This window comes from Pelobates fuscus, chromosome 6, assembly GCF_036172605.1.
Source record: "Pelobates fuscus isolate aPelFus1 chromosome 6, aPelFus1.pri, whole genome shotgun sequence".
Classification (NCBI taxonomy): Eukaryota; Metazoa; Chordata; class Amphibia; order Anura; family Pelobatidae; genus Pelobates; species Pelobates fuscus.
Window position 1 is genome coordinate 117,202,733 of NC_086322.1, and position 21,319 is coordinate 117,224,051.

General features: G+C 43.6%; 1 protein-coding gene across 8 annotated transcripts in view; it reads right to left on the minus strand.

Annotated features, from left to right (window-relative positions):
- Positions 1-21,319, minus strand: part of CLCN3 (chloride voltage-gated channel 3) — a 126,931-nt gene that overhangs the window by 33,687 nt on the left and 71,925 nt on the right. For 4 of the 8 annotated variants that reach the window (XM_063458184.1, XM_063458180.1, XM_063458185.1 and 1 more), the window contains 3 exons: positions 2,333-2,490; positions 1,427-1,526; positions 313-500 (listed from right to left, as the gene is read on the minus strand). In XM_063458184.1, coding sequence (XP_063314254.1) covers positions 313-500; positions 1,427-1,526; positions 2,333-2,490 — 446 coding nt within the window. Of the gene's footprint in view, positions 1-312; positions 501-1,426; positions 1,527-2,332; positions 2,509-21,319 lie in introns of all 8 variants that reach the window. The other 4 variants (XM_063458183.1, XM_063458177.1, XM_063458179.1 and 1 more) reach the window with 1 other exon arrangement.

Sequence of the window (21,319 nt, forward strand, 5' to 3'; positions counted from 1 at the left end):
GGGAGGGGGTCCCTGAGGGTGGGGGCACCCTCAGGGCACTATAGTGCCAGGAAAACGATTATGTTCTCCTGGCACTATAGTGGTCCTTTAAGTTTTAATTAAACTGCAAATTTCACTTAAGTGAACCTTTAATATACAACAAATCAAAATGAGAATATTTTGTTTTGGATTGTACACCAATACTGCACATTTTAACACAGGTCAAACATTTTAGCACGGTACAAACAAGTGTGTAAGTTACATTTGTCACGATGAAGCTAGACAGATTAGCAGGTTTGATTAAGATCCTGTAAGGACATAAAAAACACCTACTTCTGCTTGGCCTATTATGAGATCTGCCCATGTTTGCCACTGAGGGCACTTGTCTCGCTCTTCAAATGTTGACTCAGTGGATCTCCAGCAGCACTGTTCATGGTTATACCAGAAAGCTCCCATACAAATCCCTTCCTTCAAATCAGCCATCCAGTCTGCCGCAATGTCAATTAAGCCTGCCAGAGCACCTGTGAGGAAAATATATATATATATTTAATCGGATACTTAAAGAACTGAAGATGGTAATGTTAAATGTTTTAGCAACAATAGCTCAATTAAATTGCATACCAAAATGCTAAATCCCAAAAAGTAAAAGCCTACAGCACTAACTTGCCCCTAAATAGCCAGATATAAAAGGCTACCCTATTCTTTTTGCACTAGTTGATCAAAAATGACTTTTTTTAAACCTGCTTTATTTTTGTAGTGCAAAATGGTAAGTCCAAGCTTTGCAAGTACATTTCAACAGGAAAATACATGCTAAGAAATTATTCAAGGTGCCACATGAGATGTGGCTTATACTGCACGTATTTTGTAATAAGTGAAAATAAAATAAGAGTAAAGTAATGCATAAAGTTTGGAATTAACTATAATTGAGCAAAGATTATGACATTTTTGAAAAAACACTGCTAAATAGGTCTAAACCCCTCAGAATTATATATGTAGAGCTGGGAAGTACTGGCATAGCAAGAATGTCTGCTAGAAGAACTGCTTGCTTGTACTGTAGAAAGCAGACACCTGAACTACACTTAAAACACTGCATTGTATTGGTAGGAGTTAAACAAAGTAAAACATTTTTTAAATCCCAAACATAAAGCATACAAAAACAGAATCTACTCCCCCTAAATAAAAAAAATGAATACAAAAAAAAAAAAAAAAAAGGATTATTGGCATTAACACAATGCACCCAAGATATGGGTGTCAACAGTGTCTCTTTAATATATTGTGCAAATGTGTAAAGAAAATGAAAGAAAGAAATTCCAAGTGATCATTAACTTTGTATCTCATGTAATATGTAAGAACATGTGTGCCTATGTTACAGGCTAAAGAACTCATATGCAAAGAAGCCATTAACTAAATCATCAGGCATAGAATACTCAGAAGAAATGCACTTTACCTGATGCTAAACCAGTTAGTGTAACAACCAGCCATCCCGACCAGGCATCATACAGGCTTTTCGTTAACTCCCACGCAGATTCTTTTCGCTTACTGTTTATCTGAAAAAAGAAGAATATTGGAAGTAATGAATTTAACTACGACCCCTTGCATTTGCTTTTCAGAGAATATTGAAGAGAAAGAGGTAAATGAGCCTCTACGTCCCAGGGTATTATATTATCGTCGTCTGTGGGACTATGTCCTACGTTTCAATGAGTTTAGAAGGCTGTAGTCAAATTCAAATAGAAGCATTGGATAAACACAGCGTCCGGCATCAGAATACTCTACATGCAAACACTGGATGATAAAAATTGATGCAGTTACTGTACCAATTTGGGTCTTTAACCTTCTAGTAGCTGCTAAACACTAGTAGGTATGAAAACGGCAAAGAAACAGGACAGTTTTCATTTACATGGCTGCATGGGCAGATCTCTTGCGCCATAAGAGGTTAACGTCTGGAGTTGGGACACTCCTGTTGTATGAGAAGAGTCTCTAAAGGTACATAAAATCACAGATAGATTGAGATAGATAGATACATGGAGCAATACTCTAGGCAAAGTGCTAAATAAGGAACTATAACCTTGGAATCCAACAACATGTCAAACACTTAGCACTCCTTTGTAACAGCATCTCTTGAATAAAAGGTTTTGGACATGAAATATGAATACTTACTTGATCCAAACTGCACAAATATTCGACTGAGATGTTAGCTTTAAATACTGGATGTGGCAGTTGGCTTCCAAATTTCAACTTCAAATCAATTATATTTTTTTGGTTATTCGGTGCCCGACTATGGTAAAAAACAAAAATGCCAAAATCTATTCCTACACTGCATGAGGTTCTCCTGAAAAAGCTAGTAACTCCTTACCCGCCGGTGACGCTCTCTGTCTTTACATTTTTCCCGCACCCAGTCTATGGTATGAAAGTCATCATAAGTGCCAACTCCTGGAATTGGCTCATCTAGGAGATCCAGCAGGTGAGTGGAGCTATTGATGGCACCTCCGTTCGTCATTGTGTAATGGGTTCCTGGAAGATGTGAAGAAACTGAAAATCAGTAAAAGTCAACGGTCAATTTTTGTCTATATCCAATAATGACAGAGAGGGAACTGAATTAATGAAAATAAACTACCCAAAATTGATTAGGTTAAAATTAATGTTTTCGCTGAAAAAAATCCATACATGCTTATACACAAAGTTTGTATGTGTATATAAGGTGACAAGATTCTACCTTATTATATTGAACACCATTATGCAAAAATATATACAAACTGAATCCTATAAAAGCAAAACTGGTAGGTAAGCACACCAAAGTCCTAAAAAGGTAACATAACAACCTGTAGCTCCACAAAAGCAAGAAAAAGAATGGTATATTAACACAGAGATGTACTCTTATAGAGACCATTTGATTGTTGCAGCGTTTTTGAACCCATGTGCACTAGCCTCCCAATGTTTCGCTATGAAGACCTCAGCCAAATAGGCAGCATGGAAGGACAGAGACCTAGGCTGCGAGGGCTGAAAGGCAAGGAAATCTCACCTTTCAAAACGTTCACACTGCAAGAGGGGGAGTGACATGAAAACACCTTTGTATTCCTAACACTATAATGTTCCTTTAATAGATCTATCAGGGCAATAAGTCCCACAGAGTCCCTGTTCAATATTCTAGAGCTTAAAGGGACACTCCAGGCACCCAGACTTCTTCTGAACATTGGAGTGATCTGGGTGCCAAATCCCACCACTCTTAATCCTGCAAGTTTTTATAAACTGCAATAATTACCTTGCAGGGATAAGTCCTCCTCTAGTGGCTGTCTATCAGACAGCCACTAGAGGGACTTCCGTGTTCTTAGAACACTTAAAGTGTTTTAAACTAAGCTGGACGTCCTCACGCTATGCATGAGGACCTCCAGTGTTGCCGGAATCCCCATAGGAAAGCACTGGATAATCCTTTACTGTGGGGAGGTCTAATGCGCGCGTGGCCATTGCCCCGCATGCGCATTAGGTCTCCCCCGCCGGCTGATGTCGGCAGGGGAGGAGCATGGGGGAGCCTGACCCAGCGCTGAGGAATAAGGGATTGGGAGGGAGGGGGGCACCGCAGGATCCTGCAGTGCCAGGAAAACGGATAGGATTTTCTGGCACTAGGGAGTGTCCTTTTAACCCCTTAAGGACACATGACATGTGTGACATGTCATGATTACCTTTTATTCCAGAAGTTTGGTCCTTAAGGGGTTAAGTCGATTCTAATTTGAAAATAAACTAGTAGGGTTAATATGGATTTAAATCACATTTTTTTCCACACTCATAAGACATAAACAATAGATAAAATAAATGGTCAGCACTTGCAAGTAAATGCAACAAGAAAGAAAAACATACAGGGAACGAGCTTGCTGTCCTTATAGTCACAGGAGTAATGTTTGTAAACTATAAGCATAGAAAAAACAAAGTGTTTAATAAGGAAGTGATTTTTAGGCCCTCCATATTCCCCTTTTACCTTTCTATTTGCAATTCATTCTTTCTTCATATTCTGAGCTGTGGCTTTTACATCTAACTATTGCTGGAATTGGATAACTTTTTTTTTATTGATACAGGTTATGTTTTCAGGTATTCTTGCAAGCATGATTCTTTTTCGTTCATTCAACATATTGTATTTCAAACCTTTCAATAAAACATTGAATCAATCAAAGGGGCTTACACGTCATGTGACAGAGTTTTATGTAACAGCCACTGTGTTTAACCCTTCAAGATAAACAGCAATGTTTTACATTGAATGGATAAAGGGACACTATAGGCACCTAGACCACTTAATCTCATCTATAAAAAATATATTACTGTTTTAGAGAAACTGCAATGTTTATATTGTAGGGTTAAAGGACCACTCTAGTGCCAGGAAAGCATACTCGTTTTCCTGGCACTAGAGTGCCCTGAGGGTGCCGCCACCCTCAGGGACCCCCTCCCGCCCGGCTCTGGAAAGGGGAAAAGGGTTAAAACTTACCTTTTTCCACGCTGGGCTGGGAGCTCTCCTCCTCCTCTCCGCCTCCGTTCCTCCCCGTCGGCTGAATGCGCACGCGCGGCAAGAGCTGCGCGCACATTCAGCCGGTCACATAGGAAAGCATTCATGATTTTCACAGTGAGAATCACGCAAGCGCCTCTAGCGGCTGTCAGTGAGACAGCCACTAGAGGAAATAGGGGAAGGCTTAACTAATTGATAAACATAGCAGTTTCTCTGAAACTGCTATGTTTATAAAAAAATTAGTTAACCCTAGCTGGACCTGGCACCCAGACCACTTCATTAAGCTGAAGTGGTCTGGGTGCCTAGAGTGGTCCTTTAAGACTGCCTCTAGTGGCTGAGGTATTTCCTGCTTTTTCAAAGAGTCTGATTCCGTGAAATGAGGCTGGACATCCTCACACTGTGCATAATGACATCCAGCGTCAATTCTTTCCTATGGGGAACGCCTAAAGCGTGCATTGTATTCACTGAGCATGCTCATTTGTTTTCCCCTCAGCTATGACATCACCAAGTGAATTTAACCTTTATTTAACCCTCTGAGTGTGACTGAACACAGGCCACTTCACTGAGAGGACATTTCCTGGGTGACTTAAGTGGTCCTTTGAAAACATCTATTTATTGTCAATACTCCTTTAATTAGAAGGATAACAAATTTGTTCCTTATAATTTCCCTTTTTTGTTGTTGTATGTTTCCTTTGGTTATACCCAACATTGCATAAGATTTTTATTTTTTTAGTTCAGTGTCTGTTTCTTTATTTCTGTAGAAAAATTGACAAAATGTCGTAAAATAAACAATGGCAGATTGCTTTACGTTGCCTGGCCACCAAGATAGTACAATGTAAAAAAAAAAAGTACTTCCAACCAAGGTTAAACAAGAACTGAACTTAAAAGGTAAAGCTGGCTGAATGGGAGGGAAAGACAAACCAAAACTTGTATTGTTCCCTACATGAGGCATACATTTTGGATACAAAAGATGTCATTGGTCATATTGTTTCATTCGGTAGAACTGATGTGGGATTATTAAAAAATCCTTATTGTACTTGTATTGAATTATTGCACTAACTCCATTTTAACTTTATACTGTGACAATCCTCCATTTTGTCCTCCTAACCTGACTTCTTCAATCCTCCATTTTGTCCTCATAACCTAACTTGTTCATTTTAAAACTACCTTACATGAAAGAATTTCCCAGCACATCTAATACAATAGACAAAGACTGTATTTTCTATAAAGACATGATTAACACAGGAATTGCTGACTTTTCCTTAACTTGCAACATAGTATAATTTGAAGGCCATGAGAACACAGTAGTAATGAAATGTTCTATTCATAAGAGACCTTGCACCTGGCCACGAGGCCTGAGATCACCGACCGTGTAAAATGACGCTCAAGACCCCCTTGTCCCCACCCGTGTCCAGAACAATCCCACCTCTTGGTGGGTGGACACGGGACTAACCACTTAGTTTTTGAGCCAATTAATAATATTGATAGGAGGACACTAATCCCGACACTTAACAATTAATCCAATTAATGATGTTTATTTGCTGATCACCTCCAGGTACACGGTAGAGACTTCTGCAGAGCCACCGGTATGTTCCGGCCCCTTTGATTGACCCGTCCACGTGTCTGTGACTGCTTCCCGGGAGGACATCAAAGACAGGTAATATCTTGCACGGTGCCTCGTTACTCACTTGTTTACCTGCATTTTAGTCTATCTGTTGCCTGGGTGTGTTTGAATTGTTTGCCTGTTTCCCCATTTTGAGATAAAGGGGGGTGGACCTGCGGGGGATTTGCCTGGGTCTTCAGTTTGTTAGTCTATCTGTTTGTATTTTACCCCTTTTGGGATAAAGGGGGGTGGACCTGAGGGGATTTGCATGGGTCTTCAGTTTGTTAGTCTATCTGTTTGTATTTTACCCCTTTTGGGATAAAGGGGGGTGGACCTGAGGGGATTTGCCTGGGTCTTCTGTTGCCTGTTTTGCAGCCTAGCTAGCGTTTTTGGTAACCCACAGCTCCGGCTGAGGGGAGTCCGGTTTTGGTAACCCACAGCTCCGGCTGAGGGGAGTCCGGTTTTGGTAACCCACAGCTCCGGCTGGGGGGAGTCCGGTTTTGGTAACCCACAGCTCCGGCTGGGGGGAGTCCGGTTTTGGTAACCCACAGCTCCGGCTGAGGGGAGTCCGGTTTTGGTAACCCACAGCTCCGGCTGGGGGGAGTCCGGTTTTGGTAACCCACAGCTCCGGCTGGGGGGAGTCCGGTTTTGGTAACCACAACCCTGAGCGCTGGGGCTGGTGGAATTCCAGTTTTCTGTTTTATTTGTGAGGGGGGCTTAGTCTTGTGGCAGGGGACTCTGTTTCCTGGGGGGATTCAAGTGGGCATTGCTTGTTTTCCGCATCACGTGGTAGTGAGACTTATAAGTGGGTTTTATAGGGGCACTACGGGAGTGAGGGTAGAGGTGGCCACATTCTTGTGGACTACTGTGCAGAGGGAGGCTGACGGAACTCGGACCGGTGTCAGTTGTTTTCCGTGGCCACTGGTAGTGAGACTTATGAAAGTTGTTCTCCGAGCGGAGACACTACGGGGTTGAGGGAGGTGACTTTGGAGTAAGCACACGAGCAAAGGAAAGGAATTACTGTTGATTTCATTTGAACTGTGATGCATGCACTGTATTTCAACTGTATTGTTGTCTTGTATGTTTAATGAGGAGTCTCATGAACTCCTGTGTCTGTCTCTAAGGATTTTCCTTGCCTTTCATCTTTTCTACACTTCCTATATTGTTATACTATCCACTCCCATTCCTCTTAAAAGAGAAGTGATTGGTCACACACTTCTCACCCCGCTCCAATCCGTGTCTACCACCCCGGGTAGGCGGATTCAGTGACTAGTCTACGTTTTGGGAAGACGCACCTGAGAAAGCCCCACGGTTCTCGGGTGGCAGTCGAGCATTGTAGACGTTCCTGTTCAATTTTCCTTCTCTCTCTCTATATCTAGGACGCTGGTATAGGGGTAAAGGGACTATGGGACAGGATTTAGATAAGCCCAGCAAGGGCTGGTTAGCATGTGATTTAGTAGAGAACAGAGAGGGTGAAGAGATGGTTAAAGGTGTTGAGAAGATTGCAAAAGTATGTAAAATTGCTGTACCGACTTGTGGAAGATTGCAACCAGAAAGCTGGCGCAAGTTACTGGCAGAAATGAAAGGCAAGCTTACAGATAATGATTTATTAAAGACTGCTGAAGCATGGTACAGAGTAGCGAAGGCTATTCAGCTAGAAGGCTGGGTTGAGGAAGAAATAAATCACAAAGGTGTGAAATTGTTTGTGTATCATAAGAATTGTGTGGCTGGGGTTTACCCTCAGCCAGCGCCCCAAAATGGCGCCCAGGGGATGTCCATCCCCAAGGTTCAGTCAGCAATAGGTGATAGCCAGCTGACTATGTTCCCCACTCCCAATCCTCCCGAATCCCATCCCATCACCTCCCCTGTCTGCCCGGTCCTGAATTCTGACGGATCTTTCTTCACCCCTTCCCCTTCTCTAACAGTCCCATCATCCTCATCCATCCCCACGCTACCTTCCATGCCTAATCCTAACATTTCATCTACCATTTCCTCCCTGCAAACCCTCTCCGTAGCTAATCCCCTCCCATCAGCATCCGCCCAACTAACTACCCCTCCCTCCCTTGCTCCGGCTCCTCCTTCTGCACCCATCCCTACCAATCCCGTCCTGTCTCCTCCCATAACCAACTCCGCCCCAGTCCAATATCCTACCTCCTTAAATGTACCTACCCACCCTACTCTTATGCCCTCCCCTGCCTGGCCCTACCCCTTCCCATATCCTATGGCCCTGCCCTACCCCGGTTACCCCTTTCCCCAAGCCACTCCCCAGGTTCCGGTCATGCCCAGTCCGGCTCAGTCTGCCCCGGAAGTGCCCATATCAAACATGGCCGCCACTTCTTCCCTTAATCCTAATGCAACTCCTTTCCCCGCCTCCAATATGGCGGCCCCCAGTTCAGCCCTGATGCCGGTAATCCCCGGTGACTACCTGTCCCCAGGTTATGACTCGCTAGCCACCCCTGCATCTGGGGCTCTTTCCCAACCCCCGATCCTTTCACCCCACGCGGGCCCTGCACCGCGTAAGAGAGCCAATATCATAGAGTTCGATGACGAAGAGGAGGACAGGGTGTCCCATGTCTCATCGGAGGTTGCTGCGGGAGCCTCAGTTCATCGTTCTATCGATGATCCCTTTGGCCACAAGGGTCGGGGAGAACGGGCCCCTCCTAAATATGTTGCTTTCAACCCCACTCAAGCTAGTGCTCTAATGAAATCACTCCCTGACCCAGAAAAACAGCCTATGCCCTTCTACCGAGGGATAGTTCAAATTCAAAAGACTTATTCCGCCGCATGGCGTGATCTACTGAGCATTTGTGCTATTAAAGCAGGGGATGCATATTGGCCAAGCATGGCCCGACACCTCAGTACAGATCTGCTCGGCAGTGACATTGATTACCCCTCCGGAGTGACTTTTTGCAACCAATTAAGAGATTGGGCTAAGGACAAACTTGCAGATCAGGCTGCTGGCCTTACTGATGTTATACAAGATAAAGGAGAATCAGTGGAAAGGTTTCATGCAAGACTGTATCAAATGTTCACAGATTTGGGGTTTGATCTTACTGACAAGATTCATTCACAAATGCTGTCCGGTGCTTTTGTCCAAGGTGTTAAAGACCCAATACGCAAGGGAATTATCGCTGCCCGCCCTGAATACAAGGTTGTTCCCCTGGATACTTTACTCCTAGTTGCTAGGGGCCTAGAATCTGCCCAGACCCCCAGAAGGCCAAGCTCTGCTCCTCTTATGGTGGCACGCACTACCCCTATTCCCAAGGGTACCAGACCAGAGGATGGTGTTTGTTTTAATTGCAAGGCCAAAGGGCATTTTAAAAGTGATTGCCCGGAACCCAAGAGAGAGCCAAGAAAGCCATCCAGGCCTGCCCCGGCCCCTAAGGCCGAGAAGGAGGTTCCAATAATTGAGGAACCAGATGATTAGGAAATTGGCAAGCCTGTGTCATTAACCCCTGTTATGGCAGTGTCTACAGGGGATAGGGGGGGGCCACTTGCTACAGTGACTTTACCCATTGAGGGCCAACCAACCACATTTCTTGTTGACACAGGTGCAGCCCGTAGTGTTCTGAGAGAACAAGACCTGCCAGACCCATCTTTCCTGTCCAATATTGATGTCTCTTGTGTTGGAGTGGATGGCCAGCCAAGACACAGCCCTTTAACAACTCCACTACGAGTTGGCTCTAGCCTGCTTGCTCGTTTTGTGGTATCCTCCACTTGCCCAATTAACCTGTTAGGTGCTGATGTTCTCTCACGCCTGCAAGCATCCATCACCTTCACCCCAGATGGGCAAATAGAAATGACTACACCTTTATCTGAATCAGACACCTCAGCCTTGTGCTCCTTGCCTCTGATGCTGCATTTGGAAAAACCCCGTGAGAAAGCAGCAGAATTAAGGTCCAATTTCCCAGAGGTATTAAAAACACAGGTGCCCGCCAAGCTATGGTCCTCAGGCCCAGAGGACATAGGTCACCTAAATGTTCCCCCTGTGGTGGTAAAGCTTATTCCAGGAGCTAAGTTACCAAGAAAGCCACAATATCCATTAAAACCAGCACAGGCTGCTGCCATTTCTATCCACATCAAGGCACTCCTGGAGAAGGGTGCCCTGGTAAAATGTAAATCTGAATGCAACACCCCATTATTTCCTGTGAAAAAGAAAACTCCAAAAGGTGAGCCTGAGAAGTACAGGATGGTTCAGGATCTCCGTGCTGTCAATGAAGCTACCGTCCTGGACACCCCTCTTGTACCAAATCCCCATACTCTGCTCTCTGGAGTCCCACCATCTGCAAAATTTTTCACAGTAATTGACCTGGCCAATGCCTTTTTCAGTGTCCCATTGGACCCTTCCTGTCAATACCTGTTTGCTTTCACTCATGAGATGCAACAGTATACCTGGACTGTCATGCCCCAAGGGGCACAAAATTCTCCGAGTCAATTTGCAAAGGCCATGGCCACCATCCTCGACCCATGGCAAGCTGAGCACACAGAAGTTGTTCTACTCCAGTATGTGGATGATTTGCTGCTCTGTGGAGATGATATACCCACTACTGAAAAGTGCTCAATTAGTCTGCTTTGTTATTTGGCAGAACAAGGATGCAAAGCTTCGCTCATCAAGCTACAGTTCTGCCAACCCTCAGTAATTTTCCTTGGACATTGCCTATCTCAAGGTACCAGACATCTTACTCGGGACCGGGTAAGAGCTGTACTGGATATTCCAACTCCAAGGACTTCAAAATCTCTCCATGCCTTCCTAGGTCTCATTTCCTACTGCAGAGCATGGATCCCAGAAGCTTCTCTGCTTATGCAACCTCTTTATGATGCTCTTAAGTCTGACCCATTCTGTCTGACCAATGAAGCTCTGGACAATTTCAATGCTCTAAAACGTGCCATTGCTTCTGCTCCTGCCTTGGGCCTACCTGACTACTCCAAACCTTTCAAATTATTTGTCTCTGAAAGACAAGGCCACGCAACAGGAGTTCTCACCCAAACTAATGACTTAAGAGGCCGCCAGAGGCCTATTGGATATTTCTCATGTCAACTGGACATTGTGGCCAGAGGGACTCCTTCCTGTCTCAGGGCTGTTTTTGCTGCAAGAGAGCTCATAGAAAGAACCTCAGACCTGGTCCTTGGCCACCCTCTGGTTGTTTTGGCCCCTCATGACATTTCTGCCATCATCAACCAAGTCCAGCTCAAGCACGTGTCTCCAGCCAGACACCTACGCCTCCAGTGCCATCTTCTTCTACCTGACAACATTTCCATCCAAAGATGTCAAGTTCTTAACCCATCCACTCTTCTTCCACTCCCTGAGGGGGATATCTATTATGGATTTATCACGGATGAAACCTACATTTACCTGCTCTGTGGATGTATCAAGAAAGTCATGCATCCACATTTGACATTTTATGAAGATGAGAAGCCTCTCTGTGAAGGCCCAGATTACGCCTTCTGTACCATGTGGTACAAACCAAACATTACTCCCGAACCTTGCTATGAAGATGAGCTTTACCACTGGACTGATGTGAAGCTCACTGCTCAAGATTTCTATTGTGACTCTGAAGGCAATAGCATAGTCTTGGTCCAACTACCTCAACAACTTAACTACCTCTACCGCCATTGGGATACTGCTATCCCACATATTCCTGTTACCAAATTGAAGACAAGGTCATGGAATGATCTTGGGCCCATGGCAAAGTTATGGGCCACCATGGATGAAGAACAGCTACAGGAAAATGGTATTGCCAAATACCCAACAACTGACCTTCTGGAAGCATGGCCACGCCACTTCCTAGAAAAAGAATTTCAAGATCTGGTCATAGTGAATGATTATGACCCTGAAACACCTCATGACTGTTTTGAACAGATGAAAATGGAGACAGTGCACCTACCAACTGTGCATGAGAATCCATTACTAGATCCAGATTTTACCCTGTTTGTGGACGGCTCAAGATATGCTGATGAAGAAGGAAGATATCATACAGGATATGCCGTAACCACAACAGATGAAGTTATCAAATCATCATCCTTACCGCCAGCAATGTCTGCGCAAGAAGCTGAATTACAGGCTCTGACTTCAGCATGCAAAATTTCCGAAGGGAAACGTGCCAACATCTATACAGATTCAAGATATGCTCTGGGTGTGGCACATGACTTCGGCCTAATTTGGAAGACAAGAGGATTTCTTACCACCGCCGGTACACCAGTCAAGCATAGCACTGCAATCAAGGAGCTAATGGATGCCCTCCTACTCCCTAAAGAAGTGGCCGTTTTGAAGATAAAGGCCCATGGGAAATTGGATACAGATGAAGCAAAGGGCAACCATTTGGCTGATCAGGCTGCTAAGCTAGCAGCCAGGGATCTGCAGGAAGTGGATGAAGAAGTGTCCGGACAAGAAGAAGAAGAAGTCCCTATTTTTGCTCTGCAAACTCTTCCTACTGATTTGCGAATTTTGCGAGAACAGCAAGCTGCAGTCACTCCTGAAGAAATCCAGAAATGGAAAAAGAAAGGAGCTGTCCAAAAGGACGGAGTATATTACAACAACTTCAAATTCTGTCTTCCCAAAAATTTATATCCAGCAGTTGTCCAATGGGCACATGGGCCTGCACACCTGTCAAAGGAATTGATGGCCGCCCTCATACAGAAGTATTATGAAGCACCCGGAATCACAACATTGATCAACAGCTTCTGTAAGGCCTGTGTCATTTGTGCAAAATGCAATCCAGGAAGACCAATCAAGGTGCCTGCAAAACATCTGGCAAAGCCCATGTACCCCTTCCAGCGAATTCAAATTGACCACATCCAAATGCCCAAGAGTGGGCCCCATGAATATGCACTAGTCATAGTGGACATGTTCTCAGGATGGCCAGAGGCCTACCCAGTGGCCAATATCACTGCAAAAACAACCGCAAGACGCCTACTTACAGAGATAGTGTGTAGGTTCGGACTCCCAGAAGTCATTGAAAGTGACCAAGGCCCAGCTTTCACAGCGACAGTGACTAAAGAAATTTGGACTGCTCTAGGGGTGACTCTAGCCTTCCACACCCCTTACCACCCACAAAGTAGTGGTAAAGTAGAGCGCATGAATGGCACTTTAAAAGCCAGAATGTTAAAAATGTCACAAGAAACAAAAATGCCCTGGCCAGAAAGCCTGTCAATAGCTTTATTTAGTGTTAGGCACACACCTAGAGGGAAGCATTCACTGTCCCCATATGAGATTCTATTTGGGACAGCACCCAGACTAGGTTGTTATTATCCGCAGCAGTTACAGCTCCAATCAGATGTTTTAGTAGATTATGTAACTGAACTTGCAAGTGCCTTGAACAAAATACATGCCCAAGTTTTCTCTTCAATTCCAGATCCCGAATTGGATACAGGTACCCATAACCTGCTTCCCGGAGATTGGATTCTGGTCAAGAAGTTTGTGCGGAAAAATACCCTGGAACCAAGATTTGACGGTCCATTCCAAGTTCTCCTGATTACCGCAACCTCCGTCAAACTGGCCGGTAGGCCAAATTGGATCCACGCTTCCCACTGCAAGAAATCTCCTGCCCCAGAGGAAGCAGATACCGCACAAGCATGTACCTCTGGTACACCTTCTCCTTAATTAGCCTCATAAAGGCCCAGCAAGTAGCCATTACCAAAGATGTTAGTGGGTACACCTTCTGGTATAATTCATCGTGCACCCATGTGGCTACTTATACCTTTGACTATTGTGATATCGTAGAATGCCCATTTCCCACATCACAAATCCAGAGTATCTATAGAGATATCCCTCATTCAAAAGATCCATATGTTTGTGTAGTTGACAAGCAATGGGGGCACAATTGTAACCATTGGGGGGCGGCGGGATGGAATGCCGGGCCTGCCTGGGGTTACAAACCAAAAAGTGCCTTATCTAAAGTAGATGATCAAGGTAGATCCCTTCTCCAAAGAATGACTTTGAGAAAGCCTGGGGGGGGTACACCAATGAAATTAATCCTTAACATTGAGCATCCAAGCCCAACGGATGCAGACCAGTATGTGATGGGAATGTATTGGAAAAAGGGTTCCTACCGTAAATTAGGGCATTTCTACCTCAAAGATATGTGCAACTCTTCTGAGTGGCAAGGGGCTACCCATATGGTCCCTAACCCATTAAAACCTCATATCCAGACCTTTCAAGACATGATGGCCATTGCTAACCCCACCTTTGAAGATACCATGGCCGCTGAAACAGGTTTTAATGATGTAAATTTATGGTTAGAATGGATGAAATATAATGCTAATAAGCATAATAAGACTGCATGCTATGTGTGTGGCGGTGCCCGGCCTCACCTGGGTACTGTACCTCTAATCCTGCCTGTAGATGTAGAGGAATGTGTTTTAAGCCTTTTTGCCTATCACTATGATTTTAATAGGTCCATATGTATTGCATGGACAAAGGAGTATCCTCTCCTAACCAAGGATGTCAAACCCCCAGATGGTATTACCGTGTATAAAGGTAATTACACTTGTTATGCTAATTATGATGGAATTGGTAAATTCTTGGGTAACTTCTCAAAGGGGTATTGTGCTACCTACAGAAGTGTCTCTATGAACTTGTTGCAGTTTCACACCAGGTCATTAGGGGATATCTACTGGTTGTGTGGGGATTTACAGCTAAGATCCAGAATGGACAAGGAGTGGTGGGGGGAGTGTACCTTGGCTAAAGCCATTATGCCTATACATCATCTCTGACACACACCTCGTCACCCATGAGTCCAGGCACACTAAGGTTAAGCGTGACGCCCCAGTGAAAGGAAGTTTTGATCCTCATGTGTATATTGATGCCATTGGAGTGCCTAGGGGGGTGCCCAATGAGTTTAAAGCAAGAGATGAAGTTGCTGCAGGATTTGAATCACTGTTTGCCATAGTTACCACAAACAAGAATTTAAATTGGATAAATTACATTTATTATAATCAACAGCGTTTTGTTAATTATACCAGAGACGCCCTCCAGGGATTGGCCGAACAGTTGCAGGCCACATCCCAAATGGCTTTTCAGAATAGAATGGCCCTAGATATGATCTTAGCCGAAAAAGGAGGGGTTTGTAAAATTTTGCCCGACACCATGACATGTTGTACCTATATCCCAGAAAACACAGGCCCTAATGGTAAAGTTACATTAGCCATAGAGAAATTAAATGACCTGTCTGAAGAGTTAAAAAGGAATTCTGGGATAAAAGATCCCTGGGAAAGATGGTTTGGTTGGATGACAGGATGGCAAAAGGCTTTAATGCATATTGGTATGGCTATACTAATTTTTCTTTTTATCTTTGCTCTTCTCTTTTGTTGTATCCTCCCATGTCTGAGAAAATCCCTCATAAAGACTGTTGACCAAGCGGCACCCACTTTCACCCATCTCGAAGTTGATGACCAAGATTTCCAAGACATCAACTCACCCTGTCTGCCGCTGCAAACAATCCCTTTTGTTGATAAAGTGCAGGAATTCTAGGAAGGGACTAGCTTAGGGACAGCATCTGTCAGTGAATGGTAAAGGCCCCGTGTGGAGAAGTGGTGGGTTAGCTGCCATGGGACACCCATGGGTGTGAAGTGTTCGAGAGCCATACTGACGGATGAGTAAGCCTATCAGGGTCAGATCTAGGGACAGTCTTGCACTTTGCATTAACACCTAGCTAGCGGCCACGGGGTTTCTGTGCCTTTGGGTTAACACGTCTTCCTGGTACTAACTTAATAAAGTTTTATCTCTTAGAATCTAACATTTCATAGGGGGGACTGATGTGGGATTATTAAAAAATCCTTATTGTACTTGTATTGAATTATTGCACTAACTCCATTTTAACTTTATACTGTGACAATCCTCCATTTTGTCCTCCTAACCTGACTTCTTCAATCCTCCATTTTGTCCTCATAACCTAACTTGTTCATTTTAAAACTACCTTACATGAAAGAATTTCCCAGCACATCTAATACAATAGACAAAGACTGTATTTTCTATAAAGACATGATTAACACAGGAATTGCTGACTTTTCCTTAACTTGCAACATAGTATAATTTGAAGGCCATGAGAACACAGTAGTAATGAAATGTTCTATTCATAAGAGACCTTGCACCTGGCCACGAGGCCTGAGATCACCGACCGTGTAAAATGACGCTCAAGACCCCCTTGTCCCCACCCGTGTCCAGAACAATCCCACCTCTTGGTGGGTGGACACGGGACTAACCACTTAGTTTTTGAGCCAATTAATAATATTGATAGGAGGACACTAATCCCGACACTTAATTAATCCAATTAATGATGTTTATTTGCTGATATTCTGATAATCAATGATGACGTAAAATGTCTCTTAAAAGGGCCTGCGTGCCCGCTTTTTACTCACTTGCCAATAAATTTTCTCGAAGTTATTTTAACCTGAACCTTGTGTGTCAGACTTAATTACTTCAGCGTATATACGCAATTTGATTTTATTGATTTGGACAGGAACGGATAGACATTTAAACATTTTGGTTTACTGCTAAAAAGTACCATAACAGAACAAACAGATTTAGCTGTGAGGGGAAACAAGCAACACGCTGTGAATGTTAGTGCAGGAATGCAACAGAGCTTAAAAACAAACATTTTATCTTTTTTTTTTTTTCTTTTTACTTTTTAAAGATTCTCTTGTTAAGGGCCTACAGCTAGCTATGTGCAATGTTTTTATGTTTTACCAAATAGGGGCAGATTTATCAAAGTGTTTAAAATCTGTCTTGTGCCATTTTACAAAGAAATATCCACTTCAGAAAGGACTCAAGTTTGGGGCTCATTTTCCCCACTAGTCGCGGTGTACTTAAAAAGGCCTATTGCAACTCTTAGCGAGCAGCAGCTGATTGCCAAACACTAAACTCTTATAGTAGTGACAGGGAGTTAGTGGCAGTTGGTACTATAGCGAGTTGCCCCTTATTTCTTATGAGAGCTGATAACAGCTACTTGGTGGCTGATTTTCAACTGGTTTCCAAGCCTGCCACAACTCATTGCTGGGTCCCACTAACCCAACAAACCCCAGTCTCTGGCCTGGTGTAAAGAGGTTAATGACAGCTAACCTAATAATCCTATCGCCAAGTTATCTTCAGGCAAAGCATAAATCTTTGCACTCGAGAAAGACCGTAAAAAGTGTTAATCATTACCCACCATGGATTTAGTGCAAAGTTCTAGTAACACAGATAATACATTGATCTGAAACAAAGCAAAGAAACACACCTACATAGACGTGAGATGTGTCAATTTACAATTTCCTGTATGTACACTTTAATGCTGGAGACCCAACACATCATTGATGTGTTCATGGTGCTTGAAGTAACCAGTTAATAAAAGATTCCCCTCTGACTTGATGCTTTCAATGTACATCCTCTATTCTAAAGGGTCACTATAGGCACCCACACCACTGCATCTCGATAAGGTGACCTGGGTTCCATGTCCCGGTCTGTTTAACTCTGCAACTGAAAACATTGCCGTTCTGCAGGGAAGGCAATGTTTACATTGCAGGGTTAACATGCCTCTAGTAGCGGTCACACTGACAGCCAATAGAGTAGCTTCTGCCTAAATAGCAGTGTTAAACTCCACTATTTTCAATCAGATGGTCTCATAGAGAACATCTGATTAGGATTCCATTTGTCAAACATGTTTGTATTCGTAACACTATAGTGCCCTTAACTCTGAAGTCGCTTGGCAGTGCAGTCAAACGGTCTGCATCATTGTAAATGTTTCGTAGCTGTCACTTCTGATAGATATCCTATACCTATATTAGGGCCACTCCAAGCACTGTAACCCCTAGAGTCTGATGTAATGGTTATGTTGTCAGGTGTGAACTTATGCCATCTCACTCCAAGTTGTTAAACTGTTTTAGCATGGTTTGACAAACTTACCTGGGCCATGCCAGGCACCCACACTGCACCCAGCCTTCTCCAGCAGGAGAACCTGAATACAACTTAAAAGCAGAGCAGGACTGATGGAGTTGCTCACTTCCAGGATTTATAAAGATTTCTAAATTTAATTAATTTTTCAAACCACACAAACACCCTACTTAAACACAGGGCACAAGTAAACATGATTTTAAAATCCGGGGATACGATGGTTTCCATTGTAAAATGATCTCTGATCTGTTGCAATACTAATGATACAGTCAAACTCAGTATTATTGGCTTGATGACAAAATGCTGAAGTGGGTTGAAATCTGGCCTGAAATAAACAGCATTCCAACTGAACCACAAGGGTCATATGTTGAATGACACACAAAGTTAGCCAGAGCATTTACTGAAATGTGAACATTAAATTATGGTACACTTACAATTGTTTACTCATAATTTAGGATTTTATTATTCCCATAAGTGCATATCACTAATTTATTTTATTACATTCAGATGTACATACAACTGAGAGCCCTGCAGTCAAAACTCTGAGAAGACAAACATCCATAATGAAAATAGATTCTGAAAGCCCATGGAACAAGAGTATTTTTTAACAATGCTATGCAAACATCGCAGGGGGGGGGGGGGGTTAATTTATTAACCTCCCTAGCGGTATTCCCGAGCGTGACTCGGGGTTAATTTTCGCTGCCAGAAGCGGTAACCCCGAGTCACGCTCGGGGTAGAAAACTCAGAGTCTCCTTACCTTCTCCCTGCGATCCAGCGATGTCCCCGCTGTGATTGCCGGTGAGAGCCCCGGCGGATGCCTCCATCTGCCCTCCCGGATCCGTCTCTGTGAGCCGCAGAGGCTCATGGGTGCGGAACTGGGCGGGTAATTCAAATGTCTAAAAGTTCTAAAAGTGACACACACAAAGTTAGGTGATACAGTGTAATCCTGTCAGATTACATTGTATCACCTCAGATTTGACACAGTATCACCTCAGATCATCCTACACTGCCCTGCCTGCCCCTTTTGCTGTAATTTCTGCCCATAAAATAATTTTTTTTACCATGGCATCAAAGCGTCACTTTAGCATCTCCAAAGCGGCTTTGGATCAGATGAGTGACAGCGGCAGCGACACAGAGCCCCTCGCAGAATTGAGCGACGGCGATAGCGATTCGTGGCAAGATTCGTCATCCGACTCTGACAGTGACCAGAGTAGTGGCGACAGCGACGATTCTGCACCCGAGCTCAGTTATGTGCGCACTTGGTGCCTTATTGATTGCGGTATGGATGAGGTACCGCCGCCAAGATTTCCGTTTACTGGATCACCTGGGATGAAGGTAGACGTTGAGCACAATGATCCTTTGGCATACCTAAAATTATTTCTCTCAGATGACGTCATTGAAAAGATTGTCACGGAGACAAATCGCTACAACGAGCAGCAATCAGCTACTCTGCATAGCAAGTTTTCCAGGAACAGAAAATGGAAACCGGTGACTAACGAGGACATCTGGAAGTTTCTGGGGCTAATACTTCTTCAGGGAGTGGTGGGGAAACCCCAGCAGAAATGGTACTGGACTACCAATAAATTGCTGGCAACCCCATTTATTGGCACCATCATGTCCGAGTACCGATTTTCCCTCATAATGAAGAATTTGCACTTCACCAACAACGAGGAATTTGACGAAGCCACACATCCAGCGCCAAAACTCAAGAAGATCTGGGAAGTATACCAAATGATCCTAAAAAATTTCCAGCAGGCCTATGTGCCAGATAGAGACATCAGCATTGATGAAAGTCTGATGGCTTACAAGGGACGCCTCAGCTGGATTCAATACATCGCATCCAAGAGAGCACGGTTTGGAATAAAATCCTATATGCTCTGCGAGTGTGCCACTGGCTATATATGGAATTCCGTCATATACACCGGTAAAGGAACACAATTCAACCCCAGGTACAGCGGCTATGGGATGGCAACGTCATCAGTCCTTACACTGCTTGAGCCATTGCTGAATCAGGGGTATTGTGTGACAACGGACAACTTTTACACATCGCCTGAGCTGTACGAGTTTCTGATAAAACACAAGACTGATGGATATGGAACCGTTAGGGCCAACCGACGTGACCTGCCATCTATGTTTGCCAAGCAAAAACTGAAAACAGGAGAAATGGTTGCCTGTCAGAAAGGAAAGATGATGGCAATGCGTTGGCGTGACAAAAAAGACGTATGCCTAATGAGTACAGTGCATAACACCTCCACTGCCATGGTCCACACAAGAGGTGGGAAAGATGTCATGAAGCCACGACTTGTGATTGACTACAACAACACCATGGGAGGAGTCGATAGAGCTGATCAGGCGATGACATTTTATCCGGCTATGCGGAAACAACAAAAAAAATATTACAAAAAAATCTTCAGGCATCTACTGGAACAATGCCTCTGGAATGCCTATATACTGCACAAAGGAAAGAGTGACATGCCTCTTGTTCATTCTGACTTTATCTGGAAGGTGGCGGAGCGGATTTTTGTGAACTACCAAACGGCATCAGTGGCCGTGAACAGATCTGGACGTCGTGCTGTTGACGTTGTCAACCCAGAACGCCTGACTGGTCGTCACTTTATGGATTACATCCCGCCAACCGCAAAAAAGGAAGCACCTACAAGGATGTGCGTAGTTTGCTGCTCAAAGCGAGATAGCAATAGAAAAAAAATCCGAAAGGAAACCAGATTCCATTGCCCTGATTGTGATGTCGGTCTCTGTGCAGTCCCATGTTTCAAAATTTACCACACCCAGGATGTTTACTGAATTTTCTTTGTTTGACAAATTTCATTATTTATTACATTATTGAATAAAATTATATTATTTATTAGATTATAATTCATGATTTTATGTTTCAAACTTTATCACATCTGAGAGTACTTTTGGTCAGGTTTAAGAAAGTAATTACTGGCCTACAATACATAACACCAAATTTCCATGCAAAAAAATGGTACCGCTTTTGGTACAAAATTCCTGACATAATCATACCGCCAGGGAGGTTAATATACTTTTTTTTTTTATAAATAACCATCACATTCTGCATCTTGATCAGTAGGTTGTATTATATTGTTATAACTATTAGATATGTTTTACAACACTAAATGATGATTTGATGTTTGCCAATAAGTAACTACGGTTTAATTTTCTGCTTTATGTACTGCTGGTTGAGGTTTTCATTCTTTCACAGCTTTGACTGCTTCTGCATCTTGTTGTGAGATAAGATTTCATCAAACTTTCTCTGGGACAGAATAGCTCGACTACACATAGGGGATCTCAGTTATAGAAATACAGTTTGCAAAAATATATTACAAAGGAGTACAGTATCTGAAGACCAAAGCGAATGAAA